Source organism: Thunnus albacares, chromosome 5, assembly GCF_914725855.1.
Source record: "Thunnus albacares chromosome 5, fThuAlb1.1, whole genome shotgun sequence".
Classification (NCBI taxonomy): Eukaryota; Metazoa; Chordata; class Actinopteri; order Scombriformes; family Scombridae; genus Thunnus; species Thunnus albacares.
In genome coordinates, this window is record NC_058110.1 from 18,357,224 (window position 1) to 18,381,338 (window position 24,115).

The 24,115-nt window shown below is 39.6% G+C and overlaps 3 protein-coding genes across 3 annotated transcripts in view; all 3 read left to right on the forward strand.

Moving 5' to 3' along the window:
- LOC122982086 (homeobox protein Hox-C10a-like) overlaps positions 1-24,115 on the forward strand; it is a 55,509-nt gene that overhangs the window by 4,589 nt on the left and 26,805 nt on the right. The window contains exon 3 of the mRNA XM_044351108.1: positions 20,080-20,359. The gene's annotated coding sequence lies outside the window, so the exon portion shown is untranslated. The remainder of the gene's footprint in view (positions 1-20,079; positions 20,360-24,115) is intronic.
- Positions 4,983-9,388, forward strand: hoxc9a (homeobox C9a). The gene is made up of 2 exons (XM_044351114.1): positions 4,983-7,494; positions 8,551-9,388. The coding sequence occupies exons 1-2, from the start codon at positions 6,951-6,953 to the stop codon at positions 8,793-8,795; spliced, it is 789 nt and encodes a 262-aa protein (XP_044207049.1). The 5' UTR covers positions 4,983-6,950; the 3' UTR covers positions 8,796-9,388.
- Positions 12,871-16,626, forward strand: hoxc8a (homeobox C8a). The gene is made up of 2 exons (XM_044351115.1): positions 12,871-13,642; positions 15,016-16,626. Exons 1-2 carry the CDS (start codon positions 13,207-13,209, stop codon positions 15,330-15,332), a joined length of 753 nt encoding a protein of 250 aa, XP_044207050.1. The 5' UTR covers positions 12,871-13,206; the 3' UTR covers positions 15,333-16,626.

Genomic DNA, 24,115 nt, shown 5'->3' on the forward strand with positions numbered 1-24,115 from the left:
TATTGTGCTGGTACTCGCCTTTTCTCTTTGTGCTGGATAGTGTTAATCCTCACTGGGCTTTTGCATGCTTTGTCCTTTCCATGGATTTTAACCCCCTTTTGCACGAAGCTGAAGCGTGGTTTAGGTAGTTTCATGTTGTTGGGGTTGGCTTCCTGGCTCGGCAACAAGAAACTGCCTTGATTACGTCAGTTCGTCTTCATCAAGGGCACAATTTCCGCTGAATTGCCTCCTATAGTCACCCAGGTCCCCGCAAATGGCATTGTAAATGAACTGAGCTGCAATACTTGGACAGAGACGTTTTCTTTCTTTTGCTGTTATTTTGTGGCGGGCTGTAAAACCCTCTGAGGCTCTCAGAAGGAGAATAGGTTGTAAACAACGTGGGGTAAAGTTTTAGACTGCGTTGTGGTGCATCTGTCATCACTGGATGTCTGCTAAGGGATAGTGTTTCAGCTGCTTTATGAATAGACAGATAGATAGATAGATGGATAGATGGATAGATAGATACATAGATAGATAGATAGATAGATACATAGATAGATCGATGTCAGTTTTTGACTCATGCATTTGTCTCACAAATGAAGATGGGTCTATAACAGGAAATGAATGCATATCGACATTTGCATTTCTATGATCTTATGTGGGTCGTTGGTGTGACTGCTAATCCACAGCTGCCTGAAATGTGTAATTGAAATGTAATTTCAAATTTGCTGAAACTATTTTTTAGTTGTTTTATAATGACAATATCAAAGTATGTGTGTATATATATATGCCACCATATGATAAAATAATGCTGATTTTGCACGTAATCGTTTTCCACAAACTTCAACACACATAAGAAAACTTACACTGGCTTTTATGGCAACAAACACTCCGTTAGAAAACACGTTTTGCTAATTGTGGCCTATTACATGTTCTCGGTGAAATTCCTTAAAAACATTATTTCTAAGCATTAAATATCGTAACTCGTTTACATCATTCTTTGGTTGTTCTTTATCTTGTTTTACTGCAACATTTGAAGTTTTTGTGTGTGTGTGTGTTTTCAAAGGCCTGTTAACGATACTCGCGTTTATACATTGCACTAATTTTAACAATTAAGACAGAAAGTTTTTAAGATTTGAGCCGAGTTTACAGATTAGAATACCTCTAACATGCGTGTCCTTTAGATGTTGCACAAATAGTCTCAGTATTAAATTATACTGTGGTCTAACAGTACTGAAATATTTGCATAATTGCTGGTCAAATGCAAATCGACTTATTTTTGAAACTATCATAGCACGCTAGTGAGCTACTAATCATCACAACTGTAGGCCTATATTTCACCTTTAACAGTAATCCCTTTGTTTAATAACAATATTGATGAATAATAATGTTTTAGAATAAGTGAAATTAGGAAAAATAAAAATCTTCAGAAAAGTGATAAAAGAAACACAATAACTTATTTTTGGAAGATTCTCTTCTTGTAGCGCAGTCAGCATATTTCGTCCAAGGCAGTCCAGTGTTTATACTGGTGACTATTTCCCCTTGTTTTCTCAGCCCCCCTCCCTTTGGCAGTAGTGCAACTGGAAGAGACAGTCTGGAATCCAAAGTCACTTTCATTCAGCTCAGTGAATGAGTGTCTCCCTTGGAATGCATCACTGACAAAGACTTTACAGCGCTGGAAACAGCCCCGAGAGCTGCACAGATTCACCCTAAAACCATATACACATAAAACAATTTATTTCACTTTGTAGTAGCGCACAGGAACTGAAGCCTTTAGACTGGGACAGCTCAGGGTGTGTTACTGCCACTGGCATGATCAGACATAAACCCCAGTATGCTAACGGTTTTTTCATTTTCTCTTTCTCTTTTTTTTAAATCTATTTTTTATTTATTTATTTACATACATTTGTTTTTTTTCTTGTGAAAGAGGAACAAACGAGCATCTCGGACTTTATCTTTCCAAAGATAAATCAGAAAACTCAGAAAACTCAAAATTCAGAGGACAAAGAACAATAACTTCCTGTCTTTATTTCATTCGAAAATGTTCAGAGTTTTAAAAAAAAAAAAGTCAACATTTTTAGGAAGACGAAACTCAAAATGAGGCTTTTTGGATTTTTTAAAATGGGAATTAATAATTGGTGATAATTTCAGTCCACATGACGTAGTTTACTGGTAATAATCTGTCAGAAACAATGTTTAGGTTTAAAATAAATGCCACGGAGAGCGTGTTTTTCATTTAAGGGATTATGATCATTGTCCCAAAGGAATGACTTCGCCTTTTGAACCACGATAAACTATCTTGTAGGGCGGGAATGCAAAATATATATATCACTGCGGCAGGCCTAGTCATCATGAGAATATCTATATTGATCCGCAGGTCTCAGAGCATATGATGCGGGAAAACTGAGAGATTTGATCCAAAAAGTTGCTTCTGACACAGTCTATAAGGAAAATGTGTAAATAGGAGGCCTGTATGGATTGTCTGAAACTGTCATATGCGGCGCTTATCCTGGATAGAGACACTGTCATACAATATCTGCAGGATCATTTTGTGGCCTTTCAGCTCATCACGCAGTAACTCTTGGATATTCGGCACTTTCTGTTCAGCACATGGGACGTTATAAATAACTTGTGATGTTCATTTTGGATTTTCCATATGCAGAGTTGAAGCACGGATCATATCGTCCAAATGTTGCTTCTAGATAAATCACTAATGCGGTTAAAACTGGACAGTTCGTGTGAGAGAAAAAGGCCTATTTTCAAATTCTCTGTATTTATTTGATGTGACTTTTCCTCGGAGAAAATGATATTTAATATCGCCACTATGAGCAGAATAGTCAGCAGCTAGTAGATATGACCGTATGCGTCTATTAAAAGAAAGTCATGTTACAACGCGTAACTGAAATTGTTCCTTCATTGTTCATCCACCCAGCAAGGGCACAAACTGGTTTTGTAAATGGGGAATATAAACAATCAAGTTTCAGAATCACTTGACAATCTAAGATGAGTCATCTTGAAGAGCATCTGAGCTGGATAATCAGCTCTATCTTTCTATCCGCTTTAAGGATATAAATAAAGAATATTCTGCATCCTGTCATAGTTTTACCATTCACAAATTATCTGCTTTCTGCCAGTCAGAAGATTTTGGCCTTTTGTCCATCATCTAAACTGAAGCTGCTTTGTTCACGTGTTTACTTTCCATGCATTTTACCCGAAAAATCTGCATTTAGACTGTGATCTTTAGATTAAATGCGTGGGTCTTTCAACAATAGCTTTTGCAAATACTATCAAGTCAATATGAGGCGTCTGAGCACTGCGGCAGCGCGAAAACACCCAAACTGTGACGCCCTGTCACGTTTTTGTCCTGTAGTGTCCACTTGAAATATAATTGCTCAAGGCTGTACATAAACACAAAACAACACTGTCTAACACTGTCTACTTCAGCAGAGCATTAGCCTTTAGGTTGATCTTTTGCGTCACGTTGGACAAGTAAATCTGTCTAATGCGTATTTGTTAATTTTTTTTTTATGAATGGAAAACTTTGTATGATGTAATTGTCGAAAGTCAGAGCCAGACTTTTACTGTGGCGGAACAGGCTGCAACCCAGTAGCACAGCAGTTGGTGAAATAGTGACGAAATTAAATATGTACTCACGAAATTTAATCTTTAGACACGAATCTATGGATTAAATTTCGCGACTATTTCACGAACTGCCGTGACACTGGGCTGAGCTTAACGGTAATGTCAGTCTGAAGCATTGTTGTAACCATCACTAAGTCATAATGTATGAAAGGCGTATCATTTGAGATGTAGGACAAATGCAGCACTTCCTTTAATTGTGATAAGATGAAAGCACAATAGAGACTATATAGTCTTAAAGACTCTAAGGAAGGAGGATGTCATATGCTATATCCATTATAAAACCCTCGGAGGCGAATTTGTAATAATGATTTTAGGCTATATAAATAAAATTGACTTTACTTGACTATTAACGAACATATAGAGCCCATCTAAAAGCAAACTAAGCCATTAGTTTGTATCATCTATCTCCTTCTTAACTTGTAAACGTCTCTTGCTTTATATATCGCAGTATTTATTGTCATATATTGGTGATAATAGAGAATATATTTTCAAAACTAGAACACAAACCCACTACTTTTGTTATGCTCACAGCAGAATGCGGTGTTTTCTGGTCATATAGTACAGACGCAGTGAAATATAAAATGCGTAAAGGTTTAGCGATGCAACAAAGAGGCATTTCTTCGGCTGTATAATCTTAAATAGTCTAGCTGCAACTCCAGTGGTGTTAAAGAAGGACAGAGGAGGTAAGAATAAAGAAACAACAACACAAAGAGTTTTGTCATGATGTAATACGTTTTATTATAGACCAACAAACATGGACAAATAAGCACAATAAACATGGACAATGAGAAAATAAGGTGTTCTTTTCCACATAATGTTTGTGGAAAAATGTCCTCATTTCTCATTAATACACATACACACTCATACACACACACACACACACACACACACTCATACACACACACACACACACACGCACAGGGACACACACATATACGCAAACACAGGCGGCACAAGCACACCCAAAACATTATAACGGATTTCACTGAATTACTCTGGACATAGATACTAGCGATATAATGTATTTATATGACCATATGTTATGGTAATAAATAGTCCCTGAGCACTTTTTCATTGAAGTTTAATGGCATCAGTAGAATAAACGGACTCAGACCTTCAACCTGCAGCAAAAATACAACTTTAGTCTTTAGTCTGATTTAAGATATGGTCAATTTATTCAACATTGTACATCTGTTGAAATATTTGACTCCTCACAGACTGGCACGCTCATCAGCACACACCAGGACACCGTTTGGCGTTAGCCGGGTTAAGGTCTGGCGTCTGGCCTTTTAAATTTCATGGTTGAATCTGAACTCAGTAGCCACGACAAACATCGCATTTCCCTAATGCGTACACATGATTATGTTTTGTTTTACGTCGACACGAAGCCCGAATATTGAGAATTATATCCGTGAATTTCCCAGTGTGAGAATATATTTGAACTAAAGTTGGATTTAGTGTAGGCTAATTAGTGACGTCATTTGATCCTTGTAGCTTGGCGATGACAAAGGCCAGATTTGTTTCCAAATCCCGAGACTTAGCTGTTTTTAATTTCCTATAGGGCTACTACGCGACTTTTTATCGTCTGTAAATGGGGACTGCTCAAAACTGTCATTCCGTATTTGCCAATTTTTGCAACATAAAGCGCAGAGTTTAAATTAATTTCAGCATAATGTGGTTCATTTGGCTGCCGTAGTTTAATTTCACAGTTGCACATAACGACTGTCAGGTCTAATTACCGTCATCGTCTTTAAGGTTATAATTAATAAACTGAATTTTCCAAATCACGGGCCTTCACTAAAATTAAAAAAAGATAACATTTCAAACATTGAAACGTAATTTACGCACACCAGTTTACGTATCACAAAAATAAATAGCCTACAACACACTAGTCTACATAAATACACACAAGTTTAAAACTGGTCACAACAACACTAGTCAGCATCACCGTTTCTCAAAATGTTGCAAATAAGCCCCTGCACCAAAGTCTCCACATCACACAAATAGTGCAGCTTGTAATAAGATTTACTAAAGCATCACTTCTGCTGCTATCAACCTCATCCAGCCTGCACACAGACATTAAACTTCTAGTATTTATGTCACAATTAGTCTAATTGTATTCTCTGTGACACTAGTGGCTTCCTCGCTTTACTCCTACTTCATCGTATATTGTGTTATTTGCTGTGTCGCTGTAACCCTGCAGAAGAGTTCAGGGTTGTTTCACAGCCTACTAACTGACAAGCTACACTAGTATATCGCAGGGTAAAACAGTAAATGCCTGCCATTAGATACAACAGTAACATTATCCCTCTTATGAAAGCTTTCATCTAGTTAGCCCTTTAACGAACCTTTTTACCTCCTCTGCTCAGCAGTGTCCTCTGTCCTGTCTACGGCCTCTCAGTTTGATGGGAATTGTTTCACATGCGTACAGCGGTGCTGGTTTTTATGTTGAGTGAGGAACTCGGATGCAGGCTTATTAACGACACGTTTATGAACAATCAAATGGCCCTCGTTAAAATTTATTGATGGGCATAAAAACATGAACGGCCACTAGCTGAATATAGCCCGCTGTAGTGGGCTGCTTGTCAAGAATCTGAACCCCCTCCTCTCCTATCTCCGCAGATCCCATTTAGGAAATGTTTCGTCTGTTGCGCCCTCGTTAAAACAGTGCAAACTTTATTGTTGGTGTATCCAGCATCCCGTATTTTGATTCCCTCTCTTGTCTATCTGTAACTACCGTGAAAGCTTCTCTCCTCGTTAAGAAATAAACAGCATTCCGCTGAAAGTTATTAACTCCACACTTAAATATTCTGCTGGTTTGATAAAGACAAAACGCGTCCGCGGTTCAATAAAGACAGTAATGCTGTAATACTATCCATTGTAATAACACGGGGCTACGGTAGATTTTCCCAGACAGAGATTGATTACACCATCAAATAGTGCCTTGCTCGGTTTCAGACGTAGTGTGCGCAGGTCTGTACTGCGACTAGAAGCAGATCCACCATTAGCAACACAAAGGCACATTTTCTTTTCTATAAAGACACATTGGTGTTGAAGTTACCTCTAAGACGTCCGAGAAAAAGAGCAAAAAGAGCACATTCTTTAATCCGATTTATGTGCATTGGTATCCCAGGATGAGTGGCGCATTGATCCACTGTACAATTTTTGTGGGGGTAAATATAATCACGTGTCGGGGAGGCAGCCAATAGCAGCCAGGGAAGCGTTGAGAAATAATTACCTGCCTTGATTGTTCTATGGCTAGATAAAAAAGTACACATACACTCCATATAATAATCGGATGCATGTAAAAGAGTCGGGGAGGCTTCGACATGTCGACCACGGGTCCCATAAGTAATTATTATGTGGATTCCTTGATCAACCATGAAAACGAGGATGTCCTTGCTGCAACTCGGTTTTCGGCGCCCGGTTCTCACCCAGCCGGCCCTCGTCCGACGTCCCTAGTACCGGAGTGTGCTGACTATCCTTCCTGCAGCTTCGCACCCAAGCCACCCGTCTTCTCCACCTCCTGGGCCCCTGTACACTCCCAGTCATCCGTGGTTTACCATCCATACAGTCACCAACCTCACTTAGGCACAGACTCGAGGTATATGCGTTCATGGCTGGAGCCGATATCAGGCGCCGTGCCTTTCCATGGCTATCCGGGGAACAGCAGGCACTATGGGCTGAAGCCCGACGCTTTTCAGGAGCACAGAGCCGGCGAGTGTCTCGGCTCCAGCGGACGGACCTACACGGATTATCTGTACTGCTCATCCACTGAGATGCGAGACAAGACGCAGCAGAATACCCCCTCTCCCGAGTCGGAGCTTCTGGCTTCAGGGAAATATAAAGACGAGAAGTCGGAGCTAGATCCGAGTAAGTTCAAGCTCCTATAGTCTTTTACAGCCGGGTGGGAGTTTGGTTTGGGCTTGTGTAAAACTGCTTTTGTTTAGACGCATTTTAACGTCCTGCATAAAGTGAAATTATAAGCTGTATCATCCTCCCTTTTCAGCTCAGCTCCGAATCGCCTCTGCAAGGGGGATAGCTTTAGGAACTATAAAAGACAAACGCTACTAGGCTAATATTGGGGCTATAAAACCAGACGGGGTTGTAAACATGGACTCAAACCTTGAGGAAGACGAATTTGGAAGGATGTTACATACTGTTAAAAAACATGCAAGGTGTTCTTTTGAAGTGAAGAACCTAAACGGACATATGAATCAATCAGTAAATGCCATATGGTCCTTTTTACGACCATATTTTGACCCCGTGCCATTACATACGGCACATCAAGCCTAGTAAGCCGACTTTCAGCCCTGTTTTATATTTAGGCCCATCCAGTGAGGAAGCGCCACATTTTGACTCTATTTGATCCCCAGTGGTAAAAGACATGATTCACCCACACAGTAATGAGAAGATGATGATGCATATAGTTGCATATGGGATTTTGCTCTCCTTTCTTGCAGTCCAACACAAATTCACATGATTCCTCCAGCCAACTTGAGGAATGTAGGGACATACTCGAGGACTTTCACCACGGACCTGTAAAGGCTTGAACCACGGGCCATTTTATGGGCCAATAAAGTGAATAAGCGCATTGAGTATTTTACGACGGTGTTACTCACAAGTCAAGGGGACAAGGAAGCAAATCAGTGTAGGCTTGGATAGTCTGAGGCTGGGAATGGTTCCTCCAAATGTTTAATATTGGTTTTAGTTGTAAACACCAGACTTGTGTGTGATTAGACATTGTTTTCAATTGTGACACCATCTGAGGAGCCAAGACAATTGATGTTAATCCAGAGGGACCTTTTATAGAGGCTTAGCATTTCTTGTGATTGTCATTTGTCCTGGTTTCAGTTTTGAAAATGTTTCAGTGTTGACCTCTTGTTATTCTACTTGTATTATTATTATTATTATGGTTTTTATTTGCAGATAACCCAGTGGCAAATTGGATACATGCCCGCTCCACAAGGAAGAAGCGATGCCCTTACACAAAGTACCAGACTCTCGAACTGGAAAAGGAGTTTTTGTTCAATATGTACCTAACTAGAGACCGCCGATACGAGGTCGCTAGGGGCCTGAATCTGACCGAGAGGCAGGTCAAAATCTGGTTTCAGAACCGGCGGATGAAGATGAAGAAAATGAACAAAGAAAAGACCGACAGCAAGGAACAATAATATGGACTGCAGTCAGAAAACAACCTTAATAACCACTAGACACACGGACAGCACAGATGAAACATAGGATGACTCTCCTTCTCCTCATATTTATCACTTTGTTGGATTTTTGTATTAACCTTAAAACTCCGAGACTGTTTGATGCTGATTGTGTTATTTTTCCAGTGCACATTAATGTGTCCAGCAACAAAGAAAACAAAAGAAAAAGAAAAGAAAGAAAGTTTAAAAAAAAAAAAAGCAACTTCATCAACTACATTCTACTTTCACTTCGATGTGTTTTTGTAAGAGAAATGATACAAATACAGTTTGGATACGTTAAAACTGTCCGAAGAAAGAGAATACTTGAATTCATTTGAATTTCACAAACCCCATAATTTATGATGTGAATGTTTCTTTCATGTTTATTTCCTTTGTACATTGTTGTGCAGGTGTAGTATTTTGTACTGAAACAAAACATCTGCGATCTGTCTGTCTTGTATTTTTTGTGATAGTTGTTGCTGTATTTGTGCATATCTTTCTTTTTGACTGTAGCCTACGAGTTTAATTATAGAGTGTAGATATAGACCTCTGCAAATATAAACATAATCACTGAAGTGCTTGTAGTCTGTATTCATTGTGACTCGAGGTGCACATCACGTTTGAGACCATTTAGTAATGAGTTGCACAAAAGGGCCTCACAAACAGAAACTCATTCAATATCATCGTAAGTATTTTGTTGATTAAAAATCCGCAAGAATACAAACCACTGTTGACTAAGCAACATATTGTACACAGATGGATGTTTTCTATATAATTATGCTTCCAGAATCCTTACTTTTATGTGTTTTGGCCGCCGAGCATTCACCCAAATACAGTTTAGGCCTAAATAAGCTCTGCCACTGAAAATAATGGCGACGTCGAAAACTTAATGTTGTCAGCGCAGTTAAAGCTTTAGCAAGTCAGCACGCTTTAAATGTTGCTTTGCATTGTTTTACATTTTGGTCAAAACGAGCCTTCTCTTCAGTCTCAACCACGTACATTTACAGCTGTGCAAATATTTAAGAATAAATACAAATCAAATAAATGCAGAAATAACCGCGTTTGACCTATTAGGAGAGAATAAAAGGAAGTTTCTCCAAAAACAATACGCACCGCTTTGGGGCCGAAAAGCCGAATTCACTCTGATGTTGCGTTTACGGTTTTTACTATATGGGTGAACTATAGTAGCATAGTTCGTTTAAATTGTACACGTGAGATTATTATAAGAGCAAAAATAAATGCATGAGGCATGTGCGATATTTATTTGATACGTCCATGCACTACATGTTCAAAATACCTCCTAAAATATTTGCACAAATATCAAATTTCCAAGAACGTTTTTTATTTGTTTTTAATTATTTAACACTGCTACATTGTATGTTCTTACGCATTTTAACTCTTTAACTTTTAATTAAAAAGTTTAGAAATTTACAAGTTTTATACGTTCGCCTATTGGCGATCACAACATGTGAAACTAGATTTGAACAAGAGTTTTTAAGTGAGAGGCAGTTTCTCATGTCTCGCATTTGTTTCCTGGGATAGGTCTAAATTGCCTTTTTGTGGTGGCAAACAATACGGACAGGATGCTGTAATTTCAAAGCCCCAATCCAGTGTATTTCCGCTCAGCTCGGGCAAAAATGCCAGTTTTACAGCCCCTGTTGGAGCTCGGCTGTTTGTCTCAAATGCAGACGAACAAAGCAAACTCGACTAACTGGCTAGACGTCTGGGCTAAATTACTTTATGGTTTTAATGGACGGTGGTGGAGGACTCGTTCAAAGGAGAGTCATGCGCACAGTTCAGGGCACTTTTTCCCCTGATGGGCCAGCCGCAACCCCCCTGCACTTCATCACATGAGTGGCCTATTAACCTACAATTAGATAGGAAACAGTCATTAGTTATTGTGTATAAATATGATTGCTGCAGCGCTGTTGTCTTTAATAGAAGAACAGGTAGCGGCCGCGACAGGAAAAGATCCAGTACAACAAACATTTTATGACTTCTGTAAAAGAGAAGAGAGTGAGAACAGGTTGTTGCTGATGTCGGTGCTAAACAGTTGCTTTAATTCTGCTTTAATTAAGGAAAAGGGCAGCATGCATACAATGTTTGGACAAATGGGGAGACCTTTTCTGTCCACATCACAGTTGTTTCTGATTGGTGGATTCAGTCCGGTTTAGGACACATTTCAACACTAGATGACGCTGTTGGTCCATGTTTTGAGCACCGTCCCTGCGTTGAAGGGCTTTTTACAGCTTTGTGGCTTGGCTGAAAAATGAAGAGTAACCTATCGATGACAAAATGACAGATATGGTCACCCACCGCATTTTGTGTAATAGGCCACAGAGCCGCGCTGCGGAATGCAGAGAGCTGGTTGTTGTGTTGGGCACAGAGTGTGTGGGTAAACAGGGTTTCTATTTTATTTTATATTTAGTTTGTTAACCTCAGTATTGTGGGTTTTTGAGTTTTTTTAAAAAATCTTTTCAGTTTCTGTCACTTTCGGTTTGAAAAGCTTCTAAATGCCGGTGAATTTATGAGTTAATTGGACTGTTGTGATATTTTTAATTGCTTCCCATCGTGTTAAAAATAGGGCCATTTGGCTCAAATATGTTTTAGTTTTATAAAATAGCAAATATATCTGCATTTAGGTGCTAAGTAAAATATTATGTCTCTAGATTCTGTCTGGATTTTTTTCTATGTCTTGGTTTTATTTTCATGTTGTAAATTAAAAACAATAACTCACTGAAAATAATTTATTAGGTAAAATCCAAAAAAAAAAAAAAAAAAAAAAAAAGCCAGAAACAATATTTAAACACATAAAAACCAATTTAATAACATATCTTAAACAGTTGCATTACATCAATAAAATAAATAGCAACATTGGCAGCAGAAACAACAGCAACATTATACATAATATTACAATACAACATCATAACAATTTACAACAGCAAAACATATTACATTATATATATAATTTAATTTCACTGTCAGTACACAGTTAGATTAAAGATGTCTGCCTGCTCATTAGTATTCTTAATATTTGACAGTTGTAATATCTGTACCAGCAGTTTAGAGTCCCCAAGAAGTAGAAGTGTGCAACAATGATTGTCAATCTGCATATTTATAGAGTGTGAAAGGTCTATAAAATCGCCCAGTGCGCCTTTCATATTTTACGATGATGTGTATAAAACGTCAGTAACCCCACAAAACCACACTGGCATATTTGGAGAAGAGAGCCCATACAACTATTGAGCTGGGAAATGTACGCGCGCTGATTGTAGCTAAACATCCAATGTAAAATTTTATGAACTCCTCCACGAGGGAGATTTACTGCTTATCCTCGTCAGTTTTACGGGGTCAGTAAGTGGCACCTAGTATTCATAGGTCGTGTTTATATTTGCTTGTGTCGGTATTTTACAGCACATGCTGCAAGTGTGTTGCCCTGGCCTTTACTCGATTACACCGAGGAGGATGTTTTTGTCTTATATATTTTCATGCCTTTCGGCCTGCATGCCATACACCTTCACTTTTCTCTTGCTTTTGTATTTTTAGTGTTATTTTATGTAACATTTTGATTTTCAGGAACTTCCTAATCATATGTTTACCCACTGGAGCCCCAAAAAGGTCAACTATATTCTAGAAATTAGTATATAACCTTCACAGGGGCCTGAGAGGGCAAAAACCAACTCAAAACAGCTTAAAAAGAGGAAACCCTCCCTGCTTTATAAATGCCTTCTCATAACCTCCACATAAAAGCGAGCTAAACTATAAATCTAGCCTGTAGAGGAAATGCACCATGTTTCACAGTCTTTATATTTTAACTATTTCATAACGCCATTGATCAGCTTGCAACAAAGCTTTTTTTGTGTGTGTGTGATAAACATAACATTGATCATATTTAAAGCCTCTTGGGTTGTTGGTTATGATTAGTGCAGCTCCTCTCAAGGTGGATATACGTAGGGCCCACGTCTGACCGGTCGTAGAAAGATGAAGGAGTGGGGTGGGGGGGTGGAGGGTGGGGGGCGCTTGTGGTGGGGGTGGTTGAGTGGGAAGCTTAAAAAAAAGGAAAAAGAAAGAAAAGAGCAGCGTCTCTGACTGTGCCGGTCGAGCAAGCCAGCTTTAAGCATTGCTAACGCACATCCAAAGCACATGCCATGAGCCGGGTTTGAGCCTGCAAAAGCTGGAAAAAAACACTCACGATTGGGAGAGAAATCCGATGAGAGGAACGGCTCAGAGAGAGTGAGCTGCCGTAGATTGTCCAAAGGGGCAGCGTTTCTCCTAGTTCCGGTTTGTCTGCCTGTGTGCGCTGTGCGAGTTGGGACCCTAAACAAAAGGCTGCCATCATCCTAAAGGAGATATTCTACTGCGAGAGAGCCCGTCTGCTTGATGCTAACTAAACATGAGCTCCTATTTTGTTAACCCTCTTTTTTCAAAGTACAAAGGCGGCGAGTCACTGGAGCCAACTTACTACGACTGCAGGTTTCCACAAAGCGTTGCCCGCAGCCACACGCTGGTTTACGGACCCGGAGCAGCCGCACCGGGCTTTCAGCACCCGTCCCATCATGTGCAGGACTTTTTCCACCACGGGACCACGGGGATCTCCAACCCCGGATACCAGCAAAACCCCTGCGCTTTGGCTTGCCACGGAGACGCAACGAAATTTTATGGATATGAAGCCCTTCCGAGGCAAACGCTTTATGGTACCCAGCAAGACGCAAGCCTAGCGCAATACCCAGACTGTAAATCGTCGAGCAGCTCTAACCCCGGAGAAGGACAAGGCCACTTAAATCAAAACTCCTCTCCCAGTCTTATGTTTCCTTGGATGAGACCCCACGGTCAGAATCATGCAATTATTTCCTATTCTTTCTGTGTTGCTCTGTGCGCTTGTGTGTGTGTGTGTGTGTGTTTGTATATGCGTCAGTTTGTGTGTGTGCGTGTGTGTGTGCTTGTGTTTGTTTGTGTGCTAGATATACATTAATATACAGTGTATCTCCAAAACTATAAAAAAACGAAATAAGTTAGGGAACATGATGGGACACATACAACCTGTACTGCAGGCTGCTGTTACTGCAGCACATGTCCATACAGGGCTGAGTTGTTGCTTTCAAAAGTGCCTTTAAACACTGAATTGCTGATCACAGCTCATGACAGCAGCTCTTTGAAGTCAATTATCGTCCTCATAAGATATTTCACAAATTCTAAAGGCACTAGTTTAAAATATGTTGATACCACACACACCAGTAAGCATGTAGAGTGACAGGAGGGTTAGCTGAAACTCAACATGTCCCGATTATCCAGAATCCGGGTTTTAGGGGGGTAATTTGACCCACAGGCCCAATGTGGCTCAGACTCATAGAGCCATAATCATAAAGGCTTTGTAGATATTACCTCTTTCATTCATGGTCCATTCTGTTCAGGCTATCAGGCTACATTAACTCCACACAGGTGTAAGCTTCATTTTTATCTGCTCTGAGAGATATTTATCATTAGCCTGTCCTCATCTGTTGTTGCAGGACAGCTTTATCTAATCTCTCTCTTTTCATACTTTTCCTTCTCTCTTTATTTTCCTCCTGTGTGTGTCTGTCTGTGTGTGTGTGTATGCGCATGTGTGTGACTAAAAATCTCCACCAGGCTTGTATAGGGCCTATTGCTAGTGAGGAAAATAATTTCTGTACACATGCTTCTAGATAGAATAAAATATATTGATTTTTGTTTGTAGAAATTTGGCACCAATTAACTGCTGGGAATTTAATAGGAATGTACTTATTTATGGATATATGAATTAATAACTCATAAACATACTCTTTTAAAAATATATATATAGAAATACAGTATCTTCTCATACTCACCCAATAAGTGAAGTGAGTGTAAAAGTTGCATCAGACAGCTGCTCATATCTGTAGACATATTCAAAATGGCACAAACATAAGTTAAAAATACACACATTACTTTGTGGTTGTGCTATGTATAGCTTCATTGATATCTTTGTATTAATGGAAAATCTAATTTTAACACTTTCAGTAAGGGCTTCCCCCGCTCTAGATGTGAATTAGTAGACAAGAAAGCTAAATTAAGAAGCTGGGTGATTAGTATTCATGCTGAGAGAGAGAGAAAAAAGTAAATGCAGAATTAATTATAAGTCATCTGAATGTTTTTTATGGGGGACCGTGGTCAGTCCAGCTAACCTCTTGGCTTTATTTCATTCAAGCCCCAGGAAGACGGAATGGGAGGCAAACCTACAGTCGCTACCAAACTCTTGAACTGGAGAAGGAGTTTCTCTTCAACCCTTACCTGACCCGCAAGAGAAGGATCGAGGTGTCCCACGCCCTGAGTCTCACCGAGCGGCAGGTGAAGATTTGGTTTCAGAACAGGAGGATGAAGTGGAAAAAAGAGAACAACAAAGACAAGTTTCCGGGTCAGAGAGGAGAGGCTGAAGCCGAGGCCGAGGAAGAGGGCAACGAGGACGGTGAAGGGGAAGAAGGAGAAGAGAAAGAAGCGGAAGAGAAAGAGGAGACCAAGGAGTGATTTTATGGTCCTTTTTATGGTTATATGGCTGAAAAAGAGGAAAAAAGAGAGGTCCCATAAACAGACGAAGAGTCACAAGGAGGCAGAGAGCGTCAACTTTATGACCACCCTTTCATTTTGTCAAGAGGGAACAGGAATCCCACCAATATTACTGTCATAAACAGGCAAATTTCTCCCTTCTCACGATTATCCTGATATCCTTACATGATTCGCATTTTTTTGCCAGTTGGATTTCTTGTAGAAGCTACACAACGCTTGTAGCAAAATTTGTCGCCCCTTGCAAAAAAAGGGGAGGGGGGGACATTAAAAACGCATGTTACATGGAAAATAGCTTGGCTATTTTCCCACAAATTTGCTTTCAATAATAACTGTATCAAAAGCATAGCCAAATAAGATCAAAAACATGACCAACGCCGACCTGTGTTGTAAATAGATAATAGCCTACATTTAAAAGAACATGGACGTCATTTCAGAGTAGACTTTTTTCCGAAATTGTAAGCTAAATGTAGGCTTATAACTTAGTAGTAAGTGTTCAAACATCATCGCAGCAGTTACATCGGCTCACAGCCTATGTATAAACCACAAGTTTTATTACTATAATTGTTACTGTTACTGTTTTACTCGTTTTCATGTGAATGGCCTAGACAAAGATAGCCATTAGCTCCTCAGACATCTTTTTCTAGGATTACCAGGGAAATGCAATCGTTTGAAATCCTTTGATGCTACCTAAACCTGGGGGAATTGCAATAGAGATTTCTGAATATAGAGATTTCATATGGTTTTAATTTTAAAGTGTTATATATCAACCTTATATTATTAAGTTATGTATGTAGCATTTACCCAATATACGATATACACTTGTTGAAGACAATTTGTGAGTCTTGGGAAGACAATTAGCTCAAAGCCAAGCAAACCATTTTTGAGATTGTACCACGGCACTACCTAAACTCAGAGCCTTGCCTTTGCAGAGTTTATATTCCACACTTGTGGCATCGCTCTGATTTGATTGCAAGCTATTTCCCCAACAACTAAAACTGCCTATAACGCACATTCACTGTGTATGATAATACCTGCTACAATTACAACGATTTTAAAGTAAGGGAATTTTTATTTTAAATGTGCTGGTGATATAGCGTAGTTGTTTTGCACTGAATATAATCTTTATGTACGTCTTGTTATATATTGATGTTAACAGTATGCTCGTTTCCCGGTGTTTTCTCCTGTGAAAGACGGAATTGTGTGTCCCCGCCATTGTTGATGTTAAATCACGAATAAACAAGATGGCTCACAATCATTTCTGTTTTTTATTATTATTGTTGATATTACAGCCTTTACTGAAATCATTCCCTTCCCCCCCACATACATAAAAATAAGGCGCATGTGCAAAGAGGAAAACTACACACAGCCAAATGTAATATGTAGTGTTATACACATTTTGCTTACCTTTACCTCTTCAACACTTCACCTTTTGCCACTTTCCAACAAAAAATACACACTTTGGGATTTAGCACACACATTCAAAACAATTCAATGAGGAAATGGCCAAACATGCAGTTATGTTGATGCTTTGATTTCCGGCCCAAAACGTTTACTGGCGACGGCAGGAGGGAAGAGAGTGCAATTGAAAAACCTCTTGACTGTTTGTTTATTTTCAACTTTCCAACCTATTCGATTAAAGAAAGAAAGAAAGGAAAAAAAAAAAAAAAAAAAAAAGCCAGACCTGCGTTTGCAGATGTATCCCTTTACCTTTTAAGGAAAGGTTGCGAATCCCACTCACAGCATGTGTACTCTGCAAAGCCTGAGTCGTGTTTGATTCATCCTTTTAATAAGAAACTTCCTCTCTTCAGGGAGAAGGAGATTCTTAATGAATCTTGGGGTGAACGATGGCTGTTTGAGATGAGATGAACAATGTTAATAATCAGACTGAATAATAATGGCAAAGCATTTGGGAGGCTTCATCTGTCTATACCATCATGCAAGGTGTTGTGTGAAACTTGATGTCCAGACAAAAAAAAAAAAAAAAAAAAAAAAAATCCCTCCGGAAAGCATCAGAGCCTCGAAATCAAAGCAAACGCGAGGCCAAGTGCAGGTGACACCATGATGTCTCATCTCCAGGTGCAGCTGCTGTTTGGAATAAATGGATTTATGAGCAATCAACATAAAATCTGAGTAACGTTTAAAGTATCACAACAACATGCCCCAAACCGTGCAGCTATGTAGGTCAGCTGACGTGTTATTACATTAAATAGGCTATCCACTCGATCATATTCATAGAAATTTGATCCTTCTTTTTAAAAAAAACCCACGTAATTTGATAATTTGACCTCCTCCTCCTCTTCCACAAACAGACCTACATCTAACTGAATCACGAGCTGTATATTTAATTTAAAGGTCCAAAACAGACCTTGCTTTTCCACCATTTCTACTTTTTTTTTTTTTACAGCATTAATGGATTATAAGAACTACTTCTCAAATACTAAAACAATATCATCTCACCGTGCAGCTGTTTCACTGTCATGCAGCTAAATTATTCACAGCTCCTGGTGCGGCTAACCTGTCTGTTTTTTTATCCGCATAGTTATAAACTATTTGAATGAGATGAAATCATCCATTTAGTGTGTATATGAGCTCCATGTGGATGCAGATATTTTACCGTGGAGACTACTGTAAGGTGTGAGTGTTGGAAGACTGTGAGTCTATTCCTCAAAGACATATTATGTTTTTAGGGGCTATCTTTCTATTTAATTCTAAATTAAGTTTTTTTTTTTCTTTTTTTAAAAGTCAAATTATGAGGTTTAGAAAATTTACGGCCTAAACGGAATCATGTGGGAGTTTTTTTTAGAGACAGAAAAAAACAAAGCTGCGTATTTTTTCTTCAACTAATTGTTTTTACTTAAATGATTTATGTATTTCTTTTTCAGTAAAATGAACTTGTAAAGTGAAACTAACAGATCAGAGTTTGTTGTGCTTGACGGGTAAATCGCAGAGAAACCGCAGTGTTTCATATACTGCGGTTGAAGTTTATGAGTGTAAAAAAAAAGGCAGCTTGATTGTAAACATGCTTTTTTACATTCTGTATTTTGCCTTCTAGGCTCATATCAATCTGGGCCAAATCTTGCAAATCCTCAGTTCAGTTTTGGTCTTTTTTTCTTCCAGTAGTGCCTTATTTTTTCCCCCCGAATCAAACAATGCGTCAGGCGCAGCCTCTTCATTCAGGGTGTTTATTTCTCTATTTGCGTCCGTGTAGTCTTTAGAAAATTCCGGATGTGTCCCAAGTCACAGCTATTCTGCACCACTTGTGTGCGTGCGTGTGTGTATGTGTGTGTGTGTGTGTGTGTACTTTAACCAGAGGGCTGACATTACCAATAAAGTTTAGTGTACCTGCTGTAAACTTTATTGGCGGTGTAAAGGCGCGCCTCGGATGGGTGTGCATCTTTTGTCTCAGTGTGGCGGTGCTCAGTGTGGAGATCACGGCCTGCAAGGACAAGATGCACCGCTCATCCAAGTATGTTTATTATCACTCATTTATTTGATTATTTAGGTAAAAAGGATTTTTTTTTAATTCGTTATTGAGGCTAATGTGATATTTTTCTTAAAAATGCTAAAGGCCTCGCTCTGTTAGTGGGATGTTAGGGTTAAAACCTGCATGTTAGGCTGAAATTAAATGATCTGCAGATATTCTCTTCATCTTGAATCCTCTCATATTTTTCTTTTTTTTAACATGTATTTCATTGCAATATATTTTCTGAAGGTGAAGAACATTTCTTGTAAACCCAGTGGCCGCCTCATGTTCTCCTTATCTCCAGGATGTAGAATTTATATCCGTATTTTCCAAAGGCGTAATTTTTTCCTTTTTCTGTCTGTTACTCGTAGCTCTTGTTGAAAGTTTGAACCAGATTTACAGTGTATGTTGAATCCATGTCATCAGATTTTTATTGCTGCTGCTCTGCGTTCTTTGTAGACTTAAGCTACACCTTGCTTGCTTTCCAAGTTTAAAAAAAAAAGAGGATACCTTGAAGCCAATTAATTGAATTTGACGCAATTTCCATATTGCGCATGCACCTGGAGCATCTAGTTGATGCTGGATGTGTGGGACAGTTAAACCAGACATCTGCTTACTGCCATGTATTCCATCCCTGAGAATCAGTCAGTGGGAAAGAAGCCCTAATATGAAAGTATAGTTTAGCCTAATTGAAGTTAATTAGACGTCTGTGTGTCTCTCTATGCCGCTCTGTGTCTCTTTTCCGAGCATCTCCCCTCCCTCTCTTGCTCACTCACACTTTTATTTCCCATTTTCCTCTGGCATGGGCACATCATGGCATACAGCTTGTCCACCAGGGGAACTGTCATATTTTTTCTGTCACACGTCGACACTGTGACATATGGGGGAATTTCAGCATTCGCGCTCCATATTGTGTGACCATTTTTAGTTTTGTGCAATCGAAAAAAAAGAAAGGGAAAGATGGGTGCAAACATTCCTGGTTGTTAAAGGGAGAAATTTACAGCTGAGTAATAAAAGTTTACGACTGAATCCTTTCTGTGATTGGCTGCAGCGAGCCACGTGGCGCACGCTCTATGAACATGAACTTTATGCTGTTGTCTATTCTCTGGTCCTTCCCTTGTATCAGCAGCAGACTAAGCTGGGGCGTAGAAACGTCTTTTTATCTTTACTCTCATATAAAAACACTGCACATTCGTTTTGGCGCTGCTTCGTGTGATATTCATCCGATCTCCGACTTCCTGACAGAGGGATCTTCGGGACAGTCGCCGCCTCTACCAGCCGCTGCCTGCATTCATCCCCCCCGGAGGCAATAAAGCCGCGACTAGGAAAGGAAAAGCAGCAAGCCAGCCTGCTAGAAAAGACTTTCCCCAGGAAACAGACATAAGCTCCTTAACGCCGGGATGTGACGACAGCCAGCAGCACACGGGAGATGTGCGCTGTGTTGATATTTCCCACTCGCCATCGTGACCCCTCAGCTGCTGTGCTGGACCACAGTGAAGCTACAAACTACGGAGAGCCAGCTGGGGTAAGATTACAAATTTCTCTTTCACTCTTGCTTAATGTTTTTTTATGTTGTGTTTGGCAATCAGCTGGTTCTTTCTGGGATGGAAATGACGCAAAAGAGTGTGGTGTGTGTGTATGTGTGTGTGTGTGTGGAGGGGGGAATGATGAGAAGGTGGAGGTGCCTGATCTGTGTAGTTGTGACCTGACCTGTAGCCTTGGAGGCTGCTGATGCCCAGAGCGACTACTATTACCTCATTGGCTGGTGTAGCAGCACCTGAGTGTATATTGACCACTTTAGGTTACATTAGCCGAGCAATTTAGTGGTGCTGTGCCAATCTGTTGTAATAAATTGCCCACTGATAGTAAACTTTGTCATCACTCATAGGCCCCTCTGACCAGGCAGAGCTGGCTCACGTCCCTTAATTATTTCTGGTTTCCATACTTGTTGTCACTTGTTATTTTCAGTCTGTGCCAAGTGTCTGAATAACACCTTTAAGCAATCTCACGCAAGCGCACGCACACACTCACGCACACACACACAGACACACACACACACACACGGGCTTCCATATGTACACACTGAGACACTAGTAGCTCCCGGCAGTGCCCCCTAGCGATCAGAAGTGTTGCATGTGGGAGTGGGCGGGTGTTGAGGCTTGTTGTTTATGGCTGCTGGTTTTCGGCGGCGGTTCACTGCGGATGTCAGCTGACCCAGCTGATACACTGCTGCCAGCAAATAACTGCTTGAGCAGACACAGAGGAGTGTTTCTGAGTGTCTGATTTGCTGTTGTCACTTTGGGGGGAATGAGAGATTTGTCTGTCTGGTTTATTCTGATATAATGAGATGCAGTGGTCTGTTTTAGGATGTTGCTCTGACATAATCACTGACGACATAATGGGAAGTATCCATTGCCTTTTTATTTACACCAGCGGCAGGAAAAGAAAAAAAAAACAAATCACAGATATCCTCATTGTCATCAAAATCAGCAGCAGTTACAGTAACTATTGAACATTAGTGGACAGGGTGTTATTGACGAAGCACAAGTGAACTGCATAGTGTAAAAAAATACATGAATGGTGCAACATTTTCCAGTTTCTTCCCAGCATTTGACAAAAAAAAAAAAAAAAAAAGTTCAGGATTAATTTCAAAATATTCTGTGCAACAGCACAGAGGGGTTGAACCTCAGCCTTGTGTATACTTGTGTTTGTATATATATATATATGAGTGTGTGTGTGTATGTTTGTGAAACTAAGAAATATGCAGAAAATTTGAAAGAAATATGCAAAAAATGAAATATTAAGAAAAGGGGATACTGAAGTGGCCTTTATTGCATCTCAAAACAAAGTTGTTTGTTTAGTGAAGGAGTATTCAAAGGCATCTTAAATACACCGTGTGTATGTGTGTGTGTGTGTGTGTGTGTGTGTGTGTGTGTGTGTGTGTGTGTCTCACTCAGACACTTTTTATGTGTAATTGAAGTTGAAAGCGGTTGTTTTTTTTGTGTTGTCTTGTTTTTTTAATCAAAGCTCAGCTTGGTGAAATGCTCCCTTTTTATTGTCTGCGCAGAGACAAAAATATTGTTTATGCTATAAAGTGATTTCATGTGTTTCTGTCTCCTGCTGAAGCTCAGCAGTCGTGCGTTTCAATCTTGTAAAATACAATTATTGGCAAAGCCTCGTTCTGGAAGCCTTTAAAGTCTTACAACCTACTGTTACACACGTTGTTTGCTTTTTCCTTATGAAACATTGCTGTTGTAATGGATCGTGTCCGCTGCTGCCCAATCGTGTCCCTGTAGAGACAGAGACAGAGAGAGAGAGGGAGAGAGAGAGAGAGTCCACTTAATACATGCCATTTGGGTTGTTAGGTAAATCTTGGTTTAAAATAAGATGGGAAAACCACAGTCTATTGTTTTGCCCTGCAGTGTTTTTAAAAGCAGAGATAGGCTTGCATAAAACTCCATGAAGTCATGAATCTGTCCGCATCACCACATTTAGAACCTCACTTACAAATCCCGACAGGGCAAAAATTTTGCCTAATGGTCATAATTTATGATGTGTGGATCAACATGCACTCATTGGGCAACAGTTTCCTGAGTGCTTAACGAGCATAAAGTCGAACACTTCCGGACATTAATTGGGCTAGCCAGCGATGGTAAAGTGCTTATAGAGGGCTTTACATTGTTAGTATGTGAATTACTCCTTATTAGTAAGGTTAGAAGCGGGGGAGAAGAAAAAGCATCAGGCGCTGACCAGGCTTTGCCTCCCTCGCTGTGTTTTTAATCATGGCTGATAATGTAGAAATTTTACAGGTCCCATATAACTAACTGAGTGATGTTGTGACGTTGGATATTGATGTGTATCTGTAAACATGCAAAAGAGAAGAGCTGTATGCTCATGGACGTGGATGGGCCCTGCTCTGCTGCAGAGGAGCAGGCTGTTAAAGTTGGGCCTTCAGCTAAAGAACTAATTAAAACGTAAATTTGAAACCGATCTTGCGTGATAATAACTAACATTATAACCCCAACAATAATAATTATAATTATATTTATAATAACAACAATAATACTACCAATAATAATAATAATAATAATATTATGCATGCTCTATTTCATTTATGCGTAGCCTTCATTGCGCATTCACCGTAGATAACTACTAAAACCATATACTATTCATGAATGAATTATTAATATTAATTATTAATATCCATGGTTAGTACTTGATACCAGGCTGTTGTTAAAAAATTCATTAATTTCGTCCAAGACCACTCAGGTTGTTTCGTTCACCGCTGGTCATTATTTCCCTTTAAAGATCGAGGTAACATGGACCAAACGGCTTCTTTCCTTCCTGCATCAAAAGCCGCGCATGTGATTTGCCTCACGGGCCGCAATAAAACACTAAAACACGAGGGAAAGAATGACCTTTCTAATTCTGCGTAGTGGCACAACCTCTGCTGCATTCCAGCCTCTCCAGTCCACATTGGCTTTACTGTTCAGCCTTTATTTACAACCTAAACTTTATGGACCAGTCACAGCGCGTTTTTTTTTTTTTTTTTGGGAGGGGGGGGGGGGGGCTGTGAATCAGACAATCTGCGTTTTGAAACCCAAATAATATACATTTAATTAAATTTAAATATATTGAAATATAGTTGAAATAAAGCAGGGAAACCGAATACGTCTGTTAATTCTATATAAAAACTTTACAATGAGTAAATTATAGCGACTGCATGGTGACAACAACAGAAGTTGCTATAATGAAAGGCTTCTATAAATCCTGTCACATGCTGTCTCTGATATTTGTGAGTATGACAAATTAAGAAAGTAAAACTCGCTGCCAAACATATTTCACACACTTAATCACATTTCAGGATTCATTTATGTTGTTTGAATTTAAATTTAAATTTCATGTTGCATTAAAAGTGGTGGATAAACGCTTTTGGGGATTATGTTTTCAATTTTCTGCGGCATGAAAATGAATTTGGGCACTTTGAGATTTTCCATCCTGCTGTATGTGTTTGTTTAATCCTCCTTTAATCATCAGCTGATTCATAATATCAAAGTGAAGAAGATCAAATAATCCCAGGGCAGCAGCAAATTACTGCCTCTAACTTCTGCGCCTTATTTACCCCAAATTTGTGCGACGCGGATGTCACATATGGCCACGAATAAGGTGAAGAGAAACTTTTATTGCACCAGCTACTTCCTTCTCTTTGTTCTGCTCTCTTTTATGGTCCATTCAGGATCCCAAACAACAGACCAAACAACGCTGCACGTTTAGGCTTCAA

Bases quoted from the DNA above. Each gene is read 5' to 3' on its own strand.
- hoxc8a (XM_044351115.1), top strand. From the start codon at position 13,207: ATGAGCTCCTATTTTGTTAACCCTCTTTTTTCAAAGTACAAAGGCGGC. The intron at 13,643-15,015 runs GTCAGAATCATG...ATTTCATTCAAG, and splicing joins TCCTTGGATGAGACCCCACG to CCCCAGGAAGACGGAATGGG.
- hoxc9a (XM_044351114.1), top strand. From the start codon at position 6,951: ATGTCGACCACGGGTCCCATAAGTAATTATTATGTGGATTCCTTGATC. The intron at 7,495-8,550 runs GTAAGTTCAAGC...TTTTATTTGCAG, and splicing joins GAAGTCGGAGCTAGATCCGA to ATAACCCAGTGGCAAATTGG.